This window comes from Vombatus ursinus, unplaced genomic scaffold (assembly GCF_900497805.2).
Source record: "Vombatus ursinus unplaced genomic scaffold, bare-nosed wombat genome assembly UNPS02010461.1, whole genome shotgun sequence".
Classification (NCBI taxonomy): domain Eukaryota; kingdom Metazoa; phylum Chordata; class Mammalia; order Diprotodontia; family Vombatidae; genus Vombatus; species Vombatus ursinus.
In genome coordinates, this window is record NW_020950239.1 from 4,751,537 (window position 1) to 4,776,503 (window position 24,967).

A 24,967-nucleotide genomic window follows, 5' to 3' on the forward strand; every position below is an offset into this window, starting at 1 on the left:
AGGGATTCAATTATCATCGCTATACTGGTAATTTTCTTTTTTTATATTTTTTTTATTTTACACTTAATTACAAAATGAGAAAAGAACATTGCCAGGTACACAGCAGACCATAAGAGAGGATTCAATATAAAACAATAAATTTCCATTTCAAGAAAACCTATATAATAAATACTACACATTGTTTTCAAAGCTGCCCAGCTTTTCCTTCTTTGCTGGTTTTCTTTTGTTCTCTGCTGTGCACATTTTACTTTATTTCCCCACCACCACCCTAAAGAAGGCTACAATTAACCATGGATAGATGGAAGGATGGGTGGATGAATAGATAGATAGACAGATAGATATACATAAACATATATATCTATAAATATACATATACATATATGTGTATATATATATATACACACATATACTCATACACATTTATGTAAGACCATACTATGCTTATTTCCTCCTATTGTCTGTTTCTCTGAAGGTGGATAGCATCTTCCTTCATAAGTCCAAATCTTTCCATGTTTTTCTAAATCAACCTGCACATTATTTCCTACACCAGTGCAATATTCCCTTCTAGATTCAAACAGCATCTTCCTTCATAGGATCTTTGAGATGGATGTGAGTAATACTCAGAATGACTTGGTTGCCCAAAGTTATTCTTAAAACAATACTGTTGTTACTGTATAGAATGTTCTCTTGGTTCTGCTCATTTTGCTCTTCATTATTTCGTGGAGCTCTCTCCATGCTTTTCTAAAATCATTGAGCTCATCATTTCTTATAGCAGAGTAATATCCCATCATAAACATATACCACAATTTGTTTAGCCATTCCCCAGCTGACAGGCATCCCTGCAATTTCCAGTTCTTTGCAACTACAAAGAGAGCTGCTATAAATATTTTAGACCATGTAGGTTCTTTTCCATTTTCCCTAATCCTCTTGAGAAACAGACCTAATAGTGGTATTGCTGGGTCAAAGGGTGTGGGCAGTTTAATAACTCTTTGGGCATAATTCCAAATCTCTCTCCAAAAGGGTTGGATCAGCTCACAGATCCACTAAAGATGAATTAAGGTCTCAATTTTTCCACATCTCTTCCAACATTTGTCGCTTTCCCCTTCTCTTATGCTCATAATTTTCGAATCTATCTATCCAACCTTAACCTCTCCGATGACCTCCAGTCTCTCTTCTCCAACAGCTTAATGGGCATCTCAAACTATATTAAACTGAACATGTTCAAAACTGAATGTATTATTTTCCCCAAAAACTGTCCCCTTTTCTTAACTTCCATATTACTGTTGAGGGTACATCCTTCTAGTACCCCAGGTTCCCATCCTAGGTCTCAATGTCTCACATCCCCAATATCCAATCTCTTGCCAAAGGCAATCAGTTTTTCCTTAGTAGCATCTCTCGTATAGGCCCCTTCCTCTCCTCTGACATTGTGATCACCCAGGAGCAGGCCTTCATTATGTCACACATGGACTGTTGCAGTACCTTGCTAGTCAATTTCTCCCCATGACAGTCCATCTTCCACTTCCTAAAATGCAGGTCTAACCATATCGCCCTCCTACTCAACAAATTCCAGTAGCTCTTATTACCTCCAGGATGAAACAAAAATTCTCTGTTTGGCATTCAAATTCCTTCATGATCTGGCCTCTTCCTGCCTTTCCAGTCTCCTAACACTTTACTCCTCTCTAGACACTCTGGGATCCAGTGATATTCACCTCCTGGTTCTTCCTCAAATGAGATGCCCCATCTCCTGACACCATGAATTTTCACTGTCATGCCCCACATGCCTGGAGTCCTCTCCCTCCTGATCTCTCCCTCCTGTATTTTCTGACTTCCTTCTAGTCCTGGCTAAAATCCCAACTTTGACAAGAAAGCCTTTGTCAATCCCCTTTAATGCTAGTGCCTTCCCTCCACTGATTATTTCCAATTTATACTGTTTATATCTTGTTTGTGCATAGGTGTTTGTATATCTCTCCCATTAGACTGTAAGCTCCTTGAGAGGAGGGATTATGCAGTGCTGAACATAGTACTTGACACACTGTAGGCACTTAATAAATCTTTATGGATTGATTTATTCATCTGCCTCTCTCGGTTTCTGTATCTTCATTTTTGTTATAGAAAAAGTCAAATTCCCACCTACTTATTCACTAGGAGGGTCTGTGAAAGCCTTCCCTGCTGCCTACAAACAGGTCCAGATCTCCCCTTCCTTAAAAAAAAAAAAAAACTTTCTCTAGACCCTACCTTCCCTTCAAACTATCACCCTATAGCTTCCTCCCTTTGCAAACTCCTAGAAAATGCTATCTACACTCACTGCCCCCACTTCCTCTCCCTTCACTCATTCCTCAGCTCTTGCAGCCTGACTTCCAACCTCATAAATTCAGTGCTTACTGTTATCAATGATCTCTTAATTGCCAGATCTAGTGTTCTTTTTTTCCCCCAGTTTAATCCTTCTCACCCTCTCTGCTACATTTAACACTTTTAACCACCCTCTCTTCATGAGTACTCTCTCCTTTCTGGCTTTAATGACACATCTTTCTCCTGTTTCCCCTCCTACCTGGATTATCACTCCTCTTCTGCCTCCATTGCTGGTCCATAACACATTCCCTAACTGCCAGTGTTCACCAAAGCTTTGTCCTAGAATCCTCTCTCTCTCTCCCCCTCTCTCTCTCTCCCTCTCTCTCTCTCTCTCTCTCTCTCTCTCTCACACACACACACACACACACCTCACTAGGTCTCATGGGTTTAATTATAATCACCTATTAGATATCTCAAGCTACATGTCTTGGAAACATCTCAAACAAAACACGTATTTTTTTAAACTTCCCTATTTTTGTCAAAGACACCATCATCCTTCCAGTCATCTAGATTCAAAACCTGTCGTTACCCTCAGTTCCCCACATATCTAATCAGTCATCAAATCTTGCCATTTCTACCTCCACGATATTCCTTGTCTTTGACCCTTCTTTTTGTTCATCCAACTACTACCTTAATTTAGACCCTCATACCTCTTGTCTAGATTTTTGCAATGACTTCCCAATTGGTGTTTCTACTTCAAATCTCTCTCCACTCCAGCCCATCCTCCACACTACCGTCAAAGCGATTTTCCTTAAGTATAACACCACGTTACTCCCCCACACAATAAACTCCAGTGGCTCTCTGTGACTTCTAAGATAAGTCGTAAACTCTTCTGTTTGGCTTTTAAAGGCCTTCACAACCTGTACACAACCCAGCCAGCCAGCCCCGCTAGACATTCCTCCTCCTCCTCCTCCACTCTGTAACCCAGTCAAACTGACGTTTTCTCAATTCTTCACATTCATTTCCCATCTCTGTTCCTCTGGAATGGCTGTGTTTCAGGCCTGGAATGTGCCCCCTTGTCACCTCCATCATAAAGAATTCCTCTATTTCTCCCTTCGTGATTCAATCTCAACACCACCTTCTACACAAAGCTTTTCTTGATCCCCTCAAATGCTAATGCCCTCCCTCATTACTTTGTATTTACTGACTTTGTGTTTATTTTATATTTGTTAAATATATATATATATGCATATTCATTCTAGATATATTTAAATATGTACATGTATCTACTGATATGTATGTATTGTCTCTCCTATTAGAATGTAAACCTCTTGAGTATAAAGATTGTTCCCTTCTTAGGGATTTATTTACCTCTTGCCTATTGTCAGGTCTGGCACATAGTAGATACTTAATAATGCTTATTGATTGATTGATTGATATAGAGTCTGGAGAGACTCAGATTTAAAATCCAACAATGTAACTCTGAACAAGTCACTTTCCTTTTCTGAGATTCAGTATCCTCAAGGACAGGACTGGTAAGTGGTGCAGTGGATAGAGTATAAGACCTGGAGTCAGGAAGGCTCATCTTTGTGAGCTCAAATCTGGTCTCAGACACTTCCCAGCTGCATGACCTTGTGCACTTAACTTTGTTTGCCTCAGTTTCCTCATTTATAAAATGAAATGGAGAAGAAAATGGCAAACCACTCTAGTATCTTTGCCAAGAAAATCCCAAATGGGGTCCCGAAGGGTTGAACACAACTAAACAACAAGGACAATAATTTTTACCACCTACCATACAAGACATAATTTTGTAACTCTAAAATCCACAGTACATTAATTGGAACTATTATCAAAATTGGTATCAAAAATGTCTTTTAAATATTTGGAAATGGAGGGAAGGAAGGATGTGAATCCCATCATCAAGTACTAATCTGTTTATCCTTGCCCAGCACACCCTACTAAGCCAGAGAGGGAAGATGATAAATACATAAATACTTTGTGATGACCAGACACAATTCCAGGGATCGGTAATGATGCCCATCGCCTGACGAAACACAGGTTGAGATAATATTTTTGGAAGTGACCAATGTGGGAAGTGATTTTGCTTGAGTAGGCATATTTGTTACAAGTGTTTGGTTTTCTTTTGCTTTTTCCTAGTGCAGGGGGAAAAATATTTAATTTAGTGTTAGTTTAATTAAAAGGATATCTTATACCTCTTTTTGTTTCCCCAACTCTTAGCACAGTGCCTGGCACATAGTAGGCTTAATAAATGTTTATTGATTGATTAATACAGTGTTAATGTTAATTGAAAAGATTAAAAAACAAAAATTTTAAAGATGAACAAACAATAGTTGGTGTCCTTCTCTTTGAGCTCAAGTGCTGGTGAAATAAGAGTTCTCTGGGATAGAATCAGTACTCGTTTCAATAGCAGCTTCTAGGTGGCCCCAAGTCTTCGGCTTTGGCTTCCTACTAAAAATCTCCAGTGTGGACAATAGCTTCTCCTGGACTCATTTAGCACAGATTCCCTCAGTTTTCCAAAATGATTGTCTTCAGAGCTCAAGCGCAAATGTCTGTTACTCACCGACTTTCTTCCTGACTTTATTTTTCAAATAAATATAGGGGCTGAGAGATAATTAAAAATAATGAGACTGTATGGGCCAGAGCCTTCCATGCAATGAGAGGGTGTGGGCGTTAATTGAAGGAGAGACTTCTCGCCCTTTTTGCTTCAAGTTCATTGGTGGACTGGTACTTTAAATACAGGTTTCTATTCTCCCCCTGAAAGAGACAAAGAGAGACAGAGACCCAGATGATCTGAAAACCTTTTAATTCTTCTTTTTCTTAGAAGTCTCCTGACTGGTATCTCCAGGCTCTGGGAACAAGGCACAAGCCAGCAGTGAAGGTAAAATGGGTTTTGTCAGTTTCCAAGTGTGTGCGGGGTTGCGGCTTCTGCTGCCTTGGGATGATTTTTATAAAGGGGAATTATGATCGTTGTATGAGGAATCCAAGAATATTTACTATTATCAACTGTGAGCTTGATTACCATTCCACCAGGACAGCAAGGCAAAATCTGGCATGAGCCTATTGGTGACAGCCTCTCCTTAAGAATATTATTAGAAAACAGTTCTCTCACCGATCTAGCTCTTTATGGACTCTTAGGATCGGAAAGCTAGAGCGGGAAGAAACTTAGAGACCATCTCATCCAAACTTTCCATTTTACAGATGAGGAGGCTGAGGCACAGCTGGAAGTAAGCAGGGGGTGGGGTGGGGTGGGGCTCGAGAGAGACAGTAAGTGCCAGGGTCACACAGCTTCGAAGTTTCTAAGGCAGGTTTTGAACCCTGACTTTTGGTCTGTCACCATTTACTTTATACCATGCTGCTTTTTGCAAAAACCTTTCCCAGCCCTTTTTATCTCAGTGGTCTTTCCTCTGAGATTATCCTCAATTTACACAGTAGACGATGTCACAAAAGTCTCAAGGAGGTTTTTTTGGCTTTATACCTAAAATGACGTAACCTTAAAACCACTCTAAGGTTGACAGAAGAGACAGATGTTTGCTTCTCTTTATACCTCTAGTTGCTTAGCACGGTGCCTGGCAGATAGTAAGTGCTTACCAAATGGCGTTTAGGGTTAGGGTTAGGGTTAGGGACTCTCACAACACTATGGAAGTTATCCTTAGTCTTTAAAGTTAATGTCTTCCTAGCCTGTTGAACTGACAGTACAAAGTCAAGGAGGTCGTTTGAGAAAAAGGAGACCCTCTTCTTTGGTAGGATTTTTCACCGAAGTGAACGTGAACAAAATGTTTCATTTCCCCCGCTCAGAAAGTGATGTTTTCTAGACCTACCAAATGCAACACAAATTTTGTCTTATATCTTTGTGCAAGTATTGCATTGTTATGTCTATAATTCACTTACATTTTATAATTTGTTTCCCTGTTATGTGGGGGTGCCTCTTGCAAGCGAGATGCTTAGTGGACCATTGCTACTTTTTTGTGGACGGCATTAACCAAACCATCACACACTGCACCAAGACATACTTTGTACCAAATGCAACCTACACGAGGGGTGACCAAAGAGGTTGATACTGTTAGATTACTGGCTTGATTTATTTGGGCTTTATACAAATAGTTCAACAATTTGGACCAAATTAATCTGCTCATTCCATTTTTTTCAAAATCAAATTCATCATTTAGGCATCAAGACTGAATTGTTCATATTTCAACTGGTTACTTTGTCAGAATGTAAATACAATCCTGAGTAAGCTGATTTTTAATGAAACTGACTGCAATCTCCCAATCCAACTCTCTTGCAGAAATCACTTTTTAAAATGAAGGACTTGCTACTGATTCTGTGCCTTTTGGGAACAAGTTTCGCAGTGCCAATAAAACAGGTAAGCTCTTCTCCAAATCCCTGCACTTTCTTAGTAGATGAATGTCAAAAATCCCTGCACTGACCTCTCTGAATTAACACTCAATAATAATTCTGTGCCACTGAATTCTCTTATTTTTTCTTGTTCTCAAATTTCATTTGTTCAACTAAAATAATTTTAACTTCAAGCAAAACAATTCTAGGATGAGGAGAAAAACTACAAAAAAATAGCACTTGTATGATCTCTCTCTCTCTCTCTCTCTCTCTATATATATATATATATATATATATATATAAATTCCTTATATCAATTGACCAGCATTTATTAATTTATTAAGCACCTACTACATACCAGGAACTGTGCTAGGTGCTGTGCATGAAAATACAAAGAAGCAGTCAATCCTTAATCCCAAGGAGTTTACAATCAAACAAGGGAGACAAGACCATGTATAAATGCATACGGAATGAATGTGAAGGGAATAAACACAAAAGATTTTGGTCCAAAATAGATCGGGAGGGAGGGCACTTGGAGCTGGAAGAAGAGGATAAGGGAAGGCTCCAAGAACTCTCATCTTCATCAGCCTCCTTTTGTCTGCTATCTAATTCATCTCAGATGGCCCCAGCGACAGCTCTTCATTCTTCAGTCACAAAGGTTGAATCTAATGACCTTCGTCTCATTGCAGGTATTTCCTCAGCAAGCTGCAGCAACCGGACTGGGGAGCTTAAGCCTTGAGGTAGGTATTTTCAGCATTTGCATTGCATTTAAACTGTTCTGTTTCTTAGGTGAGAAACACGGTGACAATCCACTAGATGTTCTTAACCCAAACCTGGAGTGGCAATTGGTCAGCTCCCATAGAATTACGGTCAACAGATGGGGCTATTGCATCAAAGCTGTCTCTCGATGTGTTTGTTCTTGCCTCCTGCATAGCCTGAGAGGAAATGAAGGAGCTTTCTGAGAGCTCTCTCTGCTAGTCCCCATATGCTACAGCCTGAAACTGTGGACAGAACTCACCGATTTATTCTTTCAGACACCAGTGAACCAAAGTGTTCTCATAACTGAACTGCAAAGTTAGCCCTGCCCAGAGTTTCATAGAGTTACACCTAGAAGGAAGTCCAGAGGCATCTAGAGGAAACCTCACAGTTTTTCAGTTGAGGAAATCAAAGAAGGGTGAAGTGACTTACCTATAATCAAACAGGTAGGAAGTTACGGGGCGAGGGCTTGATCTGGATCCCTCTGCTTCCAAACCAAAGGCCTCCCTTCTGTACTGAGCTGCCTCTCACATGCATCATGGCCCAAAAAGGGGAGAGCCAGAGACAGAGAGAGAGAGACAGAAACAGAGAGACAGACAGAGACAGAGATAGAGACATAGTGAGAGACAGAGAGAGAAGAGAGAGAGAGAGAAGGAGAGAACAGAACAGAACAGAAGAGGAGAGGAGAGAAGGAGAGAGAGAGGAGAAAGGAGAGACAAAGAGGAGAGAGTAAGACAGAGATAGAGAAAGAAGGAAGAGGAGAGAGAGAAAGAGATGAGAAGAAGAGAGAGACAGAAGAAAGAGAAAGGAGAAACAGAAAGAAAGGAGAGACAGAGACAGAGAGGAGAGAGACAGAGGAGAGACTGAAAGGAGAAACAGAGAGAAAGAGAAAGAGGAGAGACAGAAGAAGAGAGAGAGAAACAGAAAAAGAAGAGGAGAGAGATCGTACTTTGTTCTCTACCACATCTTACATCTTTTTTAAACGGCTCGGAACAAAACTAGTTTTCATAAAATTCACTGTCTCTAAAAACTCTCATACGTAGCATGAAAACTATATTGTAAGAGCAGCTTACATCCTGTGGTGTTCTGGTGGAGGTCTTCCCACTTTAAGATGGTTTGAGTTTGTGGAATATGGGCTTAGTAGAATATTTGACACAATGTGTTTTAAGGAGATAAAGACTAGACCTAGCATAGGGATCTCAGCAGTGAAGAAACTCTCTCTACCAAAGCAGTTGGTTGGTACCTTCTCCGAAATTTCCAGTCCAAGAGTGATGGCAGAATGCTGAGAGGTTAAAAGACCAGACCAGGATCACACAACCAGTATATATCAGAGACAGGTCTTGAACCCAGAGCTTCCTGGCTTTGAGGTCAGTTCTCTATCAACTAAGCCACACTGCCTGTTTGACTCTGGGTAGGTCACAACCTCTGTGTGCTTCAGTTTCCTGTAAAATGGAGATAAAAATAGTAGCACCTCTCTCCCAGGATATTTGTGGAGAGTAGAATAACATGTAAAATACTTTGCAAACCCTGAAGCACTAGGTAAATGTTAGCTCCCTGGTGGCTATCTCCTGTATATCCTGTATTTAGCCTGTTATACATAATTGTATCCCTATCGTCTCCCCTGTTGGACTGTGAGTGAGCTCTTTAAGAAACTAGCTTCTGCCTTTCTCTTTCACAGTGGCTGACACATAGTAAGCACTTTATCAATGCCTGTTGACTAACTAAATTTATTATTAACACTATTGTCATAAATATCTTATTATAATGTCTAAGTATAAGAGAATTGTTTTAAATCTAGAATAATTTTGATTGTAATATTTATAAATAATAATCTTGGTTCATAAAATACTTGGGTAGAGAACTGTGTGAATCTACTTAGTTAGAGACCAAGTTAGTGCCTTTTTTGAAGCAAAAACAGCCTAATGTCATTTATTTCTAATGGTTTTTTTTATCTTCAAGCTGATTTTCAGCATGTCAGAGGACATGTAACTTTTTTTTTTTAATTATCTGGGGAAGCATAAATATATAAAATTTCCCCAAGTGAATGTATTTCCACTTAAAATATTTTAATGTATTTAATGTATTTCCACTTAAAATATTGAATGTATTTCCACTTAAAATATTTTTAATGTATGTAATATATTTCCACTTAAAATAATGTATTTCCACTTAAAATATTTTAATTTACTTCCACTAAAATATGTTTTGCCCCTCCACTAAACAATAGAAGTTTGCATAAGTTCTATAAATAAGAACTGAACTACTGACCATCACAAAGCTTTTGCCTTAGATCCATTTTCGGTCCTTATTAAGCAGACCACGTTCATGATGAGTATATGCAGAGAACCAGAAAACATAGCAGACAGATTCTAACTCTTATTCTTCTTAATAGACAATGAGACAGTTGGGGAACCTGAATGGACTGAACCTGCTTTCTCAGGTAACTGTTTTCAAATGTTCCCTCTTATTCTTAACTGTGGCGGTAGTACAGTTGCTGTTAATAGAAATGCCCTAAATGTTGCAGATACAAATGAGCAGAGAATCACCTAAATACAGAAAAAAAAGAAAAAAGTCAGAGGAGTCTTCTCTCCTATCCTCTCTCTTCTATCCTTAGCTAAAACAAACAGGGATTTAAAAACTAGATCTTGGCCAAACTTAGGGGAATTTCACCGTCGAGCAGATACTTGGTAAGCTATTTGAACAGTTATTGAAAATAATACTCTAGGGGCAGCTAGGTGGCGCAGTGGAGAGCACAGGCCCTGAAGTCAGGAGGACCTGAGTTCAAATCCGGCCTCAGACCAAACACTTGACACTTATTAGCTGCGTGACCCCAGGCAAGTCACTTAACCCCAATTGCTTAAAAAAAGAAAAAAAAAAAGAAAAGAATACTCTAGCTGAGAAACGATAATGACCAATCTTAGTCCCAGAGAAGAATAGAAGAAGCACCTGCCCTGGAGGACTATGGGTACAGAAAGTCATATGTGGTGTAAGGTCAAATATTGTGTCCATTTGGTTTTGCTTAATTATTTTTCTTTGTTGCAAGAGAAGTCTAATTGAGAGGGCTTAGGGCTTAGGTGGTATACCTGGAGATGACTGTGTTGTAAAGCCAAAAATTATTAGTAAACTTTTTTTAAAGAAATGAGATAACTATCTAACAACTGATTTTGAACATAAATGTGGCCCAGGCCTGTTTTATTTTAAGTGTAGAAACATCTTCCATTGACACAAATCACAGTAGCTTGTAACTTATAATCAGAGTTGCCTGGGACCCAAATAGATAAATAGGTCCAATAAAATAACAAATGTAAAGTGCTTTGCAAACTATAAGGTGCTGTATAAATGCTGGTTATTCCATGCTGCCTCTAATAAAGGGATACATAAATGTTGATATTTAAATAGTTAAATTTTAACTTTGCTCCCAATATTTTCAGTTCTCCCAGTCTTCTAGGCCTGGAATCAGAAAGACCAAGCTCAATCCAGCCTCAGACACATAATAGCTGTGTGACCTTGGGCAAGTCACTTAACCTCTGTCTGCCTCAGTTTCCTCATCTATAAAGTGAGGAAAATTTGTATGCATAAAATAGTATCTCCCAGGAATGTTGTGAGGATAAAATAAAGTAATATCTGTAAAGCACTCTATAAGTGCTATCTATTATTATTGCAGAAATAAGACGATGTCCTTTTGTCTATCCCACCCCCTCCTTAGTTCTCTCGGCTTGGTTATGGTAAACCATTCACCTCTTTATGGATGCACGGACTCCTTCCACCCCACTCCTCCTTCCCATGGATGCAGCAAAGGGACCACGAGACTCAACAGGTGAGCTCTTTGCTTCCATTCTTTCTCAATACCAAACCTCAAGGTCCATCCCTTCCAAACTACAACTAAATGTCTGATAAGCAGGACGATCCAGAAGTGCTGCTAGGTGGTGCCAGAGTGCACAGAGCGCTTGGTCTGGAGTCAGGAAGACTCATCTTTCTGAGTCCAAATCTGGCCTCAGACACTTAGCAGCTGTGTGACCCTGGGCAAGTCACTTTACCCTGTTTGCCTCAGTTTCCTCATCTGTAAAATGAGCTGGAGAAGGAAATGGCAAACCACCCCAGTATCTTTGCCAAGAAAACCCCCAAGGGGGTCATGGAGAGTCAGACACGACTGAAAATGACTCAACCACAAAAATATCCTTAACAAGCATATGCCGTTTCCTCTGATGCAATAGAAGAGTCTTGAGGGCAAAAACTGATTCATTTCTATCTTTGCATTTGTAGCACCTAGTACAGGACAAGGCACACAGTAGGCACTTACTAAAAGCTGGTTGAGACACGCGCAGTAAGAGTTTGGAGCCGGGAGATGTGTTCGGCTCAGTCGCGTGGGACCAAGGCAACATCACGGCACAGTAGAAATCATGTGGGATTGGGGTCTGAGGCCTCTCTGCGCCTCGTGCTACCTGTGAGACCTTGGGCAAGTCATTTCTCTCTGGGCCTCAGCTTCCTCATCTACAGAAGTTGGGCTTGAAGGAGATGACCTCGGAGTTCCCTTCCGCCTCTCAAACCGTGAGCCTAAAATCACGGTGAACTTAAAACACCAGACGAAGGAGTCCAGCTTTCACCCAGTTAGCAGAGTCAGCACGGGTCCTTCAGGAAAAGCAGTCTGGGGGAAAAACGATCTTTCAAACAGGAATCCAACGTGGGAATCTGTGCGAGGCTGGGCGTGTTTGTCACAAGGGTTTTTACTTTCTTCTTCTTTTTAATGGGAGGGAAGGTGTCCGTGGGAGCGCAGAGGAGAGGATGGTATGGGGCTCACCAAAAGAGGGTCACTGAAGCATTTTTTTCATGTGTGGGAGGGAGCAGAAGTAAATGCAGCTTTGAAAGCGACATGTTGGATTTATGATGTTCTTCAAAGGAAAAACAAGCTGTTTGGAACAGAGGCAGCTTCATGTATAATCCTTTCTCAGCTCAACTTTGCAAATGGAAATGTTCATTTTGTTTGGTGTTTGTTAAGTTCAGGATAAAATATTTTATAATTTTTTAATTTAAATAGATGATCTGGACATAACCAGATACAGAGAAAGACAGACAGATGGATGGAAGGATGGACGGACGGATGGATGGATGGATGAATGGATAGTTAAAACAGACTTCATATGCAGAGGTCAATTGAGGCTGAGGAGCACTCTACACCAATTGTGTTTGGACCCCCCAGCACCTAGCACAGTGCCTCTTCATTTGTTGTTCAGTTGTTTCAGTCTTGTCTGACTCTTCATGACCTCATTGGGGGTTTTCTTGGCATAGATACTGAAGCGATTTGCCATTTCCTCCAGCTCATTTTACGGATGAGGAAACTGAGAAACAGGGTTAAGTGACTTGCCCAGGGTCACACAGCTATTAAATGTAAGACCGGATTTGGAACTCTGCAAAATGAGTCTTCCTGACTCCAGGCTTAGTGCTCTATCCGCTGCACCACCTAGCTGGCCCATCTTGGTCATAGGAGGTGTTTGATAAGTGCATATTGGTTGATTGATTGAACTGTGTTAGTCAGTTGGTAAATTTTGTGTCAGGCGCTGCTCGAAGTTCTGAGAATCCAAAGAAAGGCAAAACCACAGTCCCTGCTCTCAAAGAGCTCCTATTCTAAATGGAGAGAGAATGAGTAACTAGGTACACACAAGGTATGCAAACAAGTCCATTGTTTCACAGTGGACTAAAATTTTGGAGTAGGGAGAGTAAGGCCGGACGAGGTGGGTGGCACTAATTCCAAGCTCATGCCTGACCCCAGGAACATGGCCTCCTCTGACCCCTTTCACGTGCTTTTCCATTTTCCTTCCTTTGCAGTATGAATATGCCTTACCAGTACACCCGCCTCCTCTACCATCCCAGCAGCCCCAAAAGCCAGGCCAGAAGACTTTCCTCCAGCCCACTCCAGCACCAGATGCCACCCAGCACAGGGCACCTCAACCTCCACTGAATCCGGGACAAAACCAAGGGCATCCGGAGGACAGAGCAGCGGGCCAGCAGCCTGGGGGGCCCTTGGGCAGGGCAGGGAGGCCCGAGGTCGTTGCATGGTTTCCTTATTTAATCAAATACCATCTCCCAGCAGCTACAAACATGCCGAGAGAAAGCAAGCCCCCGAGATTCTTTTAAGTAATGACCGCCATAGGACATGGAGTATGCAGATGCTATCTCCTCCATGCAGCCTGACAACTATAAAACTTTAGTCCTGGTAGTAGTAGTAGTAACTCTAAATGCAACCATTTTATTAGTATTAGCAATACCAATAACAAAGCATGTAGTAGTAATATTAATTCTAAGAAAATTGCAGCATTGTATATTAATAATACTGTAGTAGCATAGTAATAATATTGATGCTAATAATAAAAGGTATGGTAGTCGCAGTAATAATAATGATACTGTAGTATCGTTATAGTAATGATACTTTAATTGCATATTACTATTGTAATAGTAATGATACTGTAGTAGTTTATTAATACTACTACTACTAATAACAGATGTGTAGTAGTAATATTATTATTTATAGTAAAGCATATAGTAGTGATGTTAGTACCATAGTATTGTATAATAATAAAACTGTAGCTGCATATTACTATTGTAATAGTAATGATATTGTAGTAGTATATTAATACTACTAATAATAAAATTGTCCTAGTGATATTGATACTGATACTAATAAAATGTGTAGTATTTATACTAAAAATAAAATGTATAATAGTAATGTCAATACTAACAATACTGTAGTGTTGTTGTAGTAATGATGCTTTAGTCATACATTACTATGTAAAAGCAATACTACTGCAGCACTTTAAAAATACTAATAATAAAGGGTGTAGTGGTAATATTAATACTAATAAGTATTGTATAGTAAATGATGTTATAGTAGCACATTACTACTGTAACAGTAATAATACTATAGTTGTTTATTAGTACTAATAATAAAATGTATAGCAATAACATTAATATTAATAATACTGTAGTAGTGCATAGTAATAATACCTTAGCAGTGAATTACTACTGAATAGTTACATTACTATAGTTTATTAATACTACTAACAAAGTATGTAGTGATATTAATATTAATAAGTATTGTATATTAATGATACTGTAGTAGCATATTACTACTGTCATAGTAATGATACTGTAGTCATACATTAATACTAATAATAAAGTGTGTAGTAGTAATAATAACACTCATAATAGTGTCATAGTTGTCAAGCTGCATGAAGGAATAATTACACTAATACCAACTTGTCCTAACAGCATTTATATATGAACTCCATTGAACAAATTGGAATTTGGTATTATTATTATTATTGCTTATCCCAACAGCATTTCTATCTGATCTCCACTGAATAAGATAAGAACTTTTTATTATTATTAATAATAATTCTTATTAATACTATTACTTGTCCCAAGATCATTTCTATCTGAACTTCACCAAAAAAATAAGAATTATTTTTCTTAATACTCATTACTATCCCAGGAATATTTTTATCTGACCTCCATTGAACAAGATGATATCTTTTTTATTACTTATTATCAGCATATTATTATTATTACTATGACATCCTGGAGGTATTTCTATCTGTCCTACGTTGAATAAGACAAGAACCTTTTTGTTACTGTTCCTTATTCTTATTCTTATTACTATTTCTCGTCCTGAGATCATTTATATCTGAACTCCACCAGAAAAGGATTAGAACTATTTTTGTTAACAATAACAATAACTATTATTATTATTAATACTGTGGCTTGTGACCACCATTGAACGCAATGAGCTCTTTTATTACTATGTATTAATACTATTACTGTGACTTGTCCTGGGGGCATTTCTACCTGACCACCACTGAACAAGATTGGAAGAATTTGGATTAATAGTGACAATAATAACGATAACCAGCAATTCTCTAAATTGTAGACCAGTTGTTGATCTGTGTTGGAAGAGTAAGTTTCCTCACCCCAAGGATATCCTAGGTCTGGACAAAATGAAAACAAAACCTTTCCTTTTATACGAGGGCAGCATGGTGGAGTGGGGAGAGTGCTGGGTTTGAATTCTGCTTCTGCCACTTGTCTGTGTGACATCAGTAATGACTCAGTCTCGTGATCTGTACAATGAGCAAGTTGGGAGGAGCAGCATGCCATAGTGTAAAGAGTCTTGGAGCCAGGAAGACCTGAATTTCAGTTCTCCCTTTGACCCCTGCTAGCTGTGTGACCCTGGGTAAACCACTACACTCCTCAGCACTCTAGGCAGTCGCCTAGACAATTAAGTAAGCTACATAACAACTGTAGAAGCTGCACTGGTAGAGGGAGTTTCCGCACTGGGAGTTTGTCGCACCAGTAGAAATCACAGCCTTTATTTAAAAAACACAACATGAGACAGTCGGACCAGACAGCCTTTAAGGCCCGTCCAGCTCAAGATCTCCAACACTGTGTAGAGAGCGTGACAGGTGTGCAAAGCACTTCATAGACACTATCTCACCGGATCTTTGCAATGCTATGAGGCGAGTGCCGAAGATATCATCAGCCCTATTTTAGGGAGGAGGAAACGGAGACTCCAGGAGGTCGCTAAGTCGTTTGCCCGAGGCCACACAGCTAGTGAATGTCAGGCACAGGATCTCAACCTGGGTCTGCTCTGACGCTAGGTCCAAAGCTCTCTTGCCTACATCATGTATCAACGTGGAGTCTGGTGGTGTCATATTCTAGTTCCTTTCAGCCCCAGGTGGTAAGATGGAAGAGAGCCAGAAGGGCCTGAGAAAACCTCCTGCTCAATGCAACGATGAAAGCTCAACCACAGTAGAGTAACCCAGTAAAACCCCTCCTGGCTCTCTCTGCTCAGTTTTGTCACCAAAGTAAAGGGACTGAGCAGGATTGCCCCAGACTACAGGTCTCTCCATTTGACTGTAGAGAAGAAAAGGACCACCTGAGAGCATCTTCTAGAAAGTATAGGGAAAGAGCCCTGGCTTGGGAGTCAGGAGACAAGAATCCTCCTATTGCTTGCTCTGTTGACTAACTCCCTAAGTGACCTTGTATCCCCCTGGGCCTCAGTTTCTTCATTTGTAAAATCAGAGCATGGTGCTCGACCACATCAAGGTCATTTCCAATTCTCACATTCTATGACCAGGATATTAATAAATGCCCAAGCCTTATTATCAGTATCATATTTACATTTATGATGATAATAATGCCTGTGCGGTGCTTTAAAGGTTGCAAAGTACACTCCATACATTCCCTCCTCTGAAAATGCTCCTTAGGGGGCTCCCAGGTGAAGTCATTCCTTCTACCAAGGTCAGCGCCTTCTTTGCAATGGCTGAGGAACTGCAAAGGGAAGTGACTTGTCCAGGGTCACCCAGACAGACTGAACTCAGCTCTTCCTGGTTCCAAAGTCAGATCTTTATCCACTTCATCATGCTGTCTCTAGGCATTATTAAGTTGAATTTCCAAGGATCTGGTCAATGGGCCTTTGTGGCCAAATTACAATCTTGAAAATAAGATGGTAACTTTTTTTCACTTTATTTTTCTTGCTTTTTGCAATATAGCTAATATAGAAATATGTTTTGCATGACTTACATGTACAATGGGTATCATATTGCTTGCCTTCTCAATGGGTCGGGGAGGGGCTGGAGGGAGGGAGAGAATTTGGAACTGAAAACAAACATTTTAAAGAAGAATTTTTAAAAAGAAAATAAGATGGTAACTCTAAGACCTGGACCTCCATTTTCTCAACCCCAACATGAGGTGATGTGATGAGATGGCTTCTAGGATCCCTTCCAATTCTAATTCTAGAAGTAAGAGACAAAACCAGAGAAAATGGGGGACACTTTCCAATTTTTCTAAAGAGGCCTACTTTGAAGCAGACGTGACTAGTCGAATGCTTAATTCCCTTTGCTTAGAATTTTAGCTGTTCTCTAATCTAAACATTTATTTATGATGCAGCTACCAGAACTGGATTTTGCCAGTCAACTGGGTCATTCGGTAAGTACACATTTCAATGGCACAATTTATTAAAGTGCATTCTTATTGAAAGAGGGAAAGTAAAGAGTTTTAAATGCTCACTGTACTCCCCCCACCCTCCACAGTCTGCAATAATGCAAAATTATTTTCTTTGCTTTGCTTTGAAGTTGGGTGGCTATTTTTCATGCTTTCACCCTAGACAATTTATTTTATATAACTTTAAAGTGTTATCGAGAGCTGTGTTACATTAAACATTTATTCTCCTTTGTGTAAAGATGTTTCCAATGGGACGTTTGATCTCTGAAGGACCGACACAAAAACCAGAGAAAGCCCCAGTAAGCTTCTTTGTTTGTTTGTTTGTCCTTTGTCCTCTGCCCACAGCAGCCGCTTAACATTCTCTTCTTGGAAAAGCCTTTTCTAATGTTTGTTTCATTTATGTCTAGGTTTACCCGAGAATGTTTTACGTGCCCTATGGAGCAAACCAATTGGTAAGTGCGAATTACATAGAGACATCATCCTGAGTCGGTGACGATCAATATTTGTTGAATGTCTTAATAAGCAAAGTGAAGTAGAAACGTTTGTTGTTTCCACAGAGCGAAGGATCGGAAGTCAGGAAGACCTAAGTTCGAATCCTAACTCAAAAACTTACTAGTGATTCTACACAGCTCACTCTGGAGCTTCACCTTCTGTGTATTAAAAACGTGCATGACAATATTTCTAGTAATTTCCTCATAGCGTTATCGAGAGACTAGAATAAGATAATGTCTAGAAAGCCTTTGGAAATCTTAAGGTACTAAATAAATTTTGATTGAATAATTGTATAATTTCAATTTAATAGATCATATATAATCCCTATATTTTTGTTTCTCTATAACACATCATTACATTTCAATCTATAAATAGTATATATCCTAATGTATAGAAATATATTATTACATGACATTTGTGTAACATATAATCATATTATTCTATATTTTATTATACAACTTCTCTATATTATATTAATTTGTCTCATTCAACAAATATTTATTAATTAAGCTTCTACTCTGTGCTGAGAGTACTATGATAGATATGGGAAGAGCTACAAAGTTTATATGAAATAAGGTCCCTGCCCTCATTACTCAATAAGCATGTATTAGATGCCTTGCTTGGCACATAGTAGGTGCATAATAAATGTTTGTTGAATGACCAACCACTGAAATTACTATTATGTGTACAAGGTTGGAGACCCAAATACAAAAGTAAATGGCCCTTGCCCTCAGGGAGCTTACAAGCTAGTCAAGGAATAATACATACACTCATACAACAAAATTAGACAATAATTACATTAGGAAGTACTCAAAAAGTGAGGTCTGAAGAGACATTGAGGCGAGAGTTAACTCTGGGTTCTAATTTCTTCTCCATTCAGGAGATGATTCCTCAACTCCCACTTGGCCTTGCACTGTACAAAACGAATCGGTTAATTAACCTACTCTCTTTCCAGAGAGAAAGTGGAAACCTGCATTGATAGAGAGAATTCCCTCACCTGAGAGTTTCCCAAACCAGTGAATCACAGGTGAATTGCCAATGAATGACACAGACAGTGTTCCTTATCATTAAACTACTATATATGAGGCACTGAGGATACAGAGGTAAAAATGAAAGAGGCTCATCTCTGCCCTTGAAGAGCTTACCTTCTGTTCTAATCTACCTATACAAGCTCCATGTTAAAATCCAAGCAAAACGAAATCATTTGCAGCCTTTACTTTTCAATACCTAAGAAGATATCCCTCGAACAATTGACTGGGGCTGGCTCTCATTTCATCATTTCATGATTTCCTTTGAACAGAATGCCCCAAGAAGATTTGGCATGCTAAGTTCTGAAGAAATGATGGTGAGTGATGCCTTGCTTTTAAGCCAACATTCAGATGAGCCTAGTTGGCAATTCAGGACCTCAGACCATGGTCATGGCTTTCCATTAAGCCTTAAACATGCAGCTATGGGAGTTTAGCTATGTTTTTCCACTCCAGACATGAGAGCTCACCTAGATGTCCAGGAGAATTGGCAACAGTTTTGATATTGCTGTTTGGTTAGATATCCTGATGTTAAATCTCAGGCAGGTGCTCAGATTTGTGGAGCAGTGGATGTCTAGGATTCAATCAGAATCCTAGACATCTCAGGTTTCCGATATTTTCTTGATGAGAAATATTTTCCTCATAACCGGAGGAAAGAGCAGAGAGGGGAAGATTCAAAGTCTTATAAAAAATGTTCGTCTTCTGGTCAAGTCTCAAGCATTGGTCTACATGACATGATGCCTGTAGTTAAAATGTTCCAGTCAGGTAGACTGGTCTGAGAAGCCAAGTCAACAGACATTTATGAAGCACCAACTATCTACAGGCACTGTGCTAGGCCATGGGAATACAAAGGCAAAATACAGCCCTTGACAGCAAGGTGCTCACAATTTGATTGAGAACACGATGCTAGCTAGATAATGGGCTCCTAACCTTTGTATGTGTCCTGGGCATCTTTGGCAGGATCCAATAAGATAAAATTTATGGAATGCTTTGCAAACTTTAAAACCTATATAAATGCTAGCCATTATTTTCACACAATAGAAGAAGAAAACAATGAATCAGAAGAATTAAAATCGCTTAATTTTTCCTTAGGTTGTTAGTCCAATTTGGTTTCATCTGTTTGAATCCATTGAATTTCAAGACAATCACTAACGTTAAAAGATATTTTACTGGTGAGGGAGCCACACTGAGAGAATCAGTATCTTTGAGTATAAGCTCAAACTAACTTTTCTACAGAGTTTCTTTTATACTAACAAAAACAGAAAAACCAAAGGAAATGCTTAGTCTCTTCTGATGGGATACATTTCTAAAACAAAGCATTTTACTGACAAGATTCAGAATAAAAACCTCCTTCTTAAGAAACATCAGAAATATCTGGTAGTTAAAACATTCTCATCATTAAGAAACCCCTGCTTACATGAGACCTAAGAGATAGGTAGGGTTCAGACAATGGCATCAGGGTATATATGATATATCTTTAAGTGATTAACTATAACTGAGAAATATCATTTTGAATGGGATTTGGGGTAGAGGAAGTTTTTTCCACAGGTAAACATTGTCATGCTTTCAATTTTCCCTGCAAACTGAGGCAGTTTTGTGAATTCTTAAAAACCAAAATGGAGTCACTTGGGTACAAAGTTAGTTAAACCCTATTTCACTATTAACTTCAAGGCATAAAGAAAAACTAGAACCAAAATTAAAAAGCAATCCTTCATTTACAGATTATAATTGATTGTATCAAAGGAACTAACAAATATACACAAAGATGTGTTGATTGTATACATAAACCTGAGCTCTGACTGCTCTGTTCCCACCTAATAATATCCTCCCTCCCAAACAGATGTTGTATTTTAGTGAGGACACAGTCTATGATCTCTGACCCACATCCGCTGGGAGGCCCTAGGTAGTCAAGTCACTTAACCTCAGTGACCCTAAACAATGCTCTGTGTTTCAGAGAAATTATCAGCCTACTTTGGTAGGAGGAATTCCTCACTGGGATATGAGGAATCCTTATACTGATGAAATCACAGTTCAATTTTTTTTTAGAGTGATCTCTGCCAGGCTTTTTGTAAATATTGTCCATACCATCTGGTTTGGTGGGAAATGCTCTTTATAGAGCTAGTCATTAGAGAGTCTAAAGCAACCTCAAGATTTTGAAACAAAATATTTACTGTGCTTTTCCAAATGGATTTCATGGCCTTCAGACTGAATACTAGCATGGAGTGGTAGTATGTGTTACAGGTATCTCTGTCCTCTGATTCTTTTCAGGGAGGAAGAGGTGGCCCCATGGGTTATGGTTCCATGCTTCCAGGAATGAAGTCTGGCTTCGGGGGGATGCCCCCAAACCCAGCCATGGGAGGAGACTTCACTCTTGAGCATGACCTACCGACCGGTGCCAGCAAACCCCCTGGCCCAGCAGAGGGTGGTGCTCAAGGCTCCCCTGTGCCTGAAACCAATCCAGAAAATATTGAGAATCCAGCTTTCCTTCCAGAAGAAATTCCTTGGGCTCAGGGAGGGATCCTGTCTTTCCCTAAGGGAAGCATTTCTAACTTAGGGAGAGTCCCAACTGGGCAGATTAAGAGACCCCTCAAAGGCACTCCACCACCCTCTGAATCAGGGATGACTCTGGGACCATCTGATATTACTGAGACCTTTGGCACTGATATAACTACCCCCCTGGCCATCCTAGACGAAGGTCCTTTGGACATTACTGTGGAACCAGATACCCACCACACATCAGTGCAAGGGAACGAGGCCTACCAGCCACAGATTATGGAAGATGTATGGCATTTCCAAGAACCCTGAAAGGCTTCAGAAGTCAATTACCTTCTGTATTTATGGGCATGTTTCCCAGCTATGTCTGATGCAAGATCTTTTGGCTAAAACATTTATTATTCTACTGCTATGGCAACTAGCAAAAATGGAATTAAATATCCAAATAACATATGCAAATATCTAATGATAGCTGTGGGCTGAGGGGATTTAATGATCTTTGTGGTTCACACCAGAATGAATAAAAGGGCTCTGTCTTTAATACTTACTTTTGGTTTTCAGCTATATTTGAAAATAAGACAATTCCTAATGCATTATAGAACTCTTACTAGTAGAATGGCATTAGCTATCATATCCAATTATGATGCTGCTTTTAAATTTTTTCCAGGAAGCAACCTGGCATATTCTCAGAAATACAGGCTATCTTATCCAAACCCCTTTAAGTGGGGATTCATGGGAATTCTTTTACTGGTGTGGTGGCTTAGGTGCATTGTATGGATCATAACATAACACTTTGTAGAATATCTCATTTCATTGGATTACAGGTACCTTCCTCATTTAAAATAAAGGTTTTTCTCACTGATTACAGAAATTTGTTCTCATTTATCCAACTCAACAAGCACTTACTCAGCAGCTACTTTGGTCTAGCTGTTTGGGATACAAAGACAAAACCTAAAGGAATGCTTGCCTTCAAGGAGATTACAAAAAAAAAAAAAGAAAAATCCTTTTTAACTTAACAGAAAGCATTGCATGTAAAATAAAAAGACAAGAAACAATTGGGGAAAAATCTTTGTGGAAAATGGCAGCTAGTAGCCCTTAGGCCTCTCTCTGTTTCGTTATTAAAATTGAGAAATAATATCATGCATCCTCGGTCTTGAACCTCCCTTTACAAATTTGAATTTCAGACTATATCAAGATAGGGTGTGTCTAGTCAACAAGCATTAATTCTGTAATTAATTCCCAAAAGAAATAAGAACCAGGGATTAGATAAAGCAAATGTCTTTACATTAAACTATTAAAGCACATGTCCCTTAGTTTATTTATGACATTTATTATATTATTATAAATATATAAACATTATATTGTGGTGTGACATATAAAAAGTTTGAGAAATATAGTTTCTGGGTAATTAATCATTTTATTAATCATGCTAGCAGATAACTAATAAAAGGGGTTGGTGTCACTCTTGAATGCCAAAGACCCCTCATGGAACCCACTCAATGCTTATATGCCTTTGGAAGAGTGGGTGTTCCTGAAGGTGGCAATCAACTCTGATTGGTTAATTAATGAGAATAATGAATATTACAATGAGAGGTGGGCTTATTCTAATGAGGGGCTAGGGGATGTAACACTCCAAGATTGAGGGATGGACAAAGAGACATATCTTATTTAGACTACCCCTGCCTACGGCAATCTAAACAAAAGGGAGTGGATCTCTGCATGGACCTGACTGAGTGGAATGCAGTGGCCTGGAATTCACCTCAGATTAAATTCTTTGAAAGACTTTCTAGTTGGGTGGGGTACCTCCGGGATTTGGGCAATCTCATTCATCAACATTGTCCTTTAGTTGCTGACTTGTAAAGAATAAGTAAAGAATAAGGACCTAGGAAGGGAAAAAACCTGGATCTCCCCAATAATTGGTTATTTAACAATCATTTCTCTCAGTTTTAATGTTCATTATTTCCCTTAGTTGATTTGTTATGTTATACCATCCTTTCCTAGGCTACTTTCCCAATTTCCACTTACATTAGCCAGCCAGGTCCCCCCAAGTAATTAATACTTCTCCTCTCAGGGTTCTAGGGGTAATGGTGAAGGGTATGAACATTCCCAGTACTGCATTCATGAGCCCCGAGTGGGCTTGCTCCTGATTATTTAGGAACTTTCTAACCAGAGTTAATTAGCTTTTAGAAAAAGAATCTCAACAACCCTGGGAGGTAGGTGCTATTATTATCTCCATTTTATAGGTGAGGAAACTGAGATAGACAGATTAAGTGACTAGCCCAGGGTCATGACAAGAACATCATAGCCAAAATCCAGAGCTTCCAAGTCAAAGGAAAAAAAATACCGTAAGCATCCAGAAAGAAAGAATTCAAGTATCGACAAACAACAATCACCATCACATATGATATAGTAACCACCGTTATAAAGAAGCAGAGAACTTGGAAAACAGTATTGAAAAAAAACAAAAGGTATCATTTTACAACCAAGAGGAACTGATACCATGAAACTGAACAAAACCCTACAGAGATAAAAATATGCCTTCAATGAAATAGAGAAGACCTTCAAGAATTTCCAATAAAACACCAGAACTGATAGAACCTTTGAAATACGAACAAGGAGAAGGTGCAACCAAGATGTGGAGAAAAGTCAGGGACTCCTCTGAGCTCTCCCAAATTATTCAAAACAACTTTTAAATAATGCCCGGAAATAGAGCAGCAGAACCCACAAAAAGATGGGGTGAAATAATTTTTCAACCTAAGATAATTTAGAAGGTTGGTAGGAAAGGTCTGTCACACCCAGGTGAGAGTGGAGTTCACACCAGCACATCCCATGCCCCCATAAACCAGCAGCAGGCCTTAGAAAGTGACTGAATTAGCAGAGGAGGCTTCTGGAGCTCTTAGCCCACAGAGAGTAAGGGGCTCTGGCAATGGGTCAGAAAGAGATTATGGGAGTCCCTTTGCTGGTACTAGGTGCAGGACCTGTTGCATTGACCATACATGGATCTGGGTCATAGTCCCAGGGTGAAGAGGAGCACTAGCACACCAGAGCTACCAGCCATAGGGGAGCAGCAATCCTGGTCACAGTCCCAGGACAAAAAAAGAATGCTTGTGGTCACTCATAGACCATTGCACAGGTCAGGAGAATAGAAAACACACTTCTCCTTAGACCATACCACCTTGGAAGAACTTAAAGCTTACAGATTCCCTGAACTAGTTCTAAAAACAGCTGCACATGAACACACACACAAAAAAACAAAACAAAACCCTAAAGCTTAGGACAGTGCCCCCTCCACTTGAGAAGCAGAGCCCAATTTTAATATAAAGTTGAAAGCCAAGAAATAGGCTGGAAAAGTGAACAAATGAGAAAATGAGATCCTGACCATAGAGAGTTACCAGGGTGACAGGGAAGATCACAACTCAAACTCAGAAGAAGATAACAAAGTTAAAACTGCTACATCCAAAACCTCAAAGAAAAATGTGAATTGGTCTCAGGCCCAAAAAAAGAATTCCTGAAAGAGCTCAAAAAGGCTTTTCAAATTCAAATAAGATAGGTAGAGGAAAAATTGG

The 24,967-nt window shown here is 39.4% G+C and overlaps 1 protein-coding gene across 1 annotated transcript; it reads left to right on the forward strand.

Moving 5' to 3' along the window:
* The first annotated feature begins 4,941 nt into the window (after positions 1–4,941).
* Positions 4,942–21,742, forward strand: AMBN (ameloblastin). Its single transcript, XM_027854493.1, has 12 exons — positions 4,942–5,034; positions 5,132–5,188; positions 6,596–6,673; positions 7,335–7,385; positions 9,794–9,841; positions 11,108–11,218; positions 13,225–13,443; positions 17,338–17,376; positions 17,631–17,690; positions 17,799–17,843; positions 19,184–19,228; positions 21,177–21,742. Exons 1-12 carry the CDS (start codon positions 4,942–4,944, stop codon positions 21,711–21,713), a joined length of 1,383 nt encoding a protein of 460 aa, XP_027710294.1. The 3' UTR covers positions 21,714–21,742.
* The last annotated feature ends 3,225 nt before the right edge of the window (positions 21,743–24,967 follow it).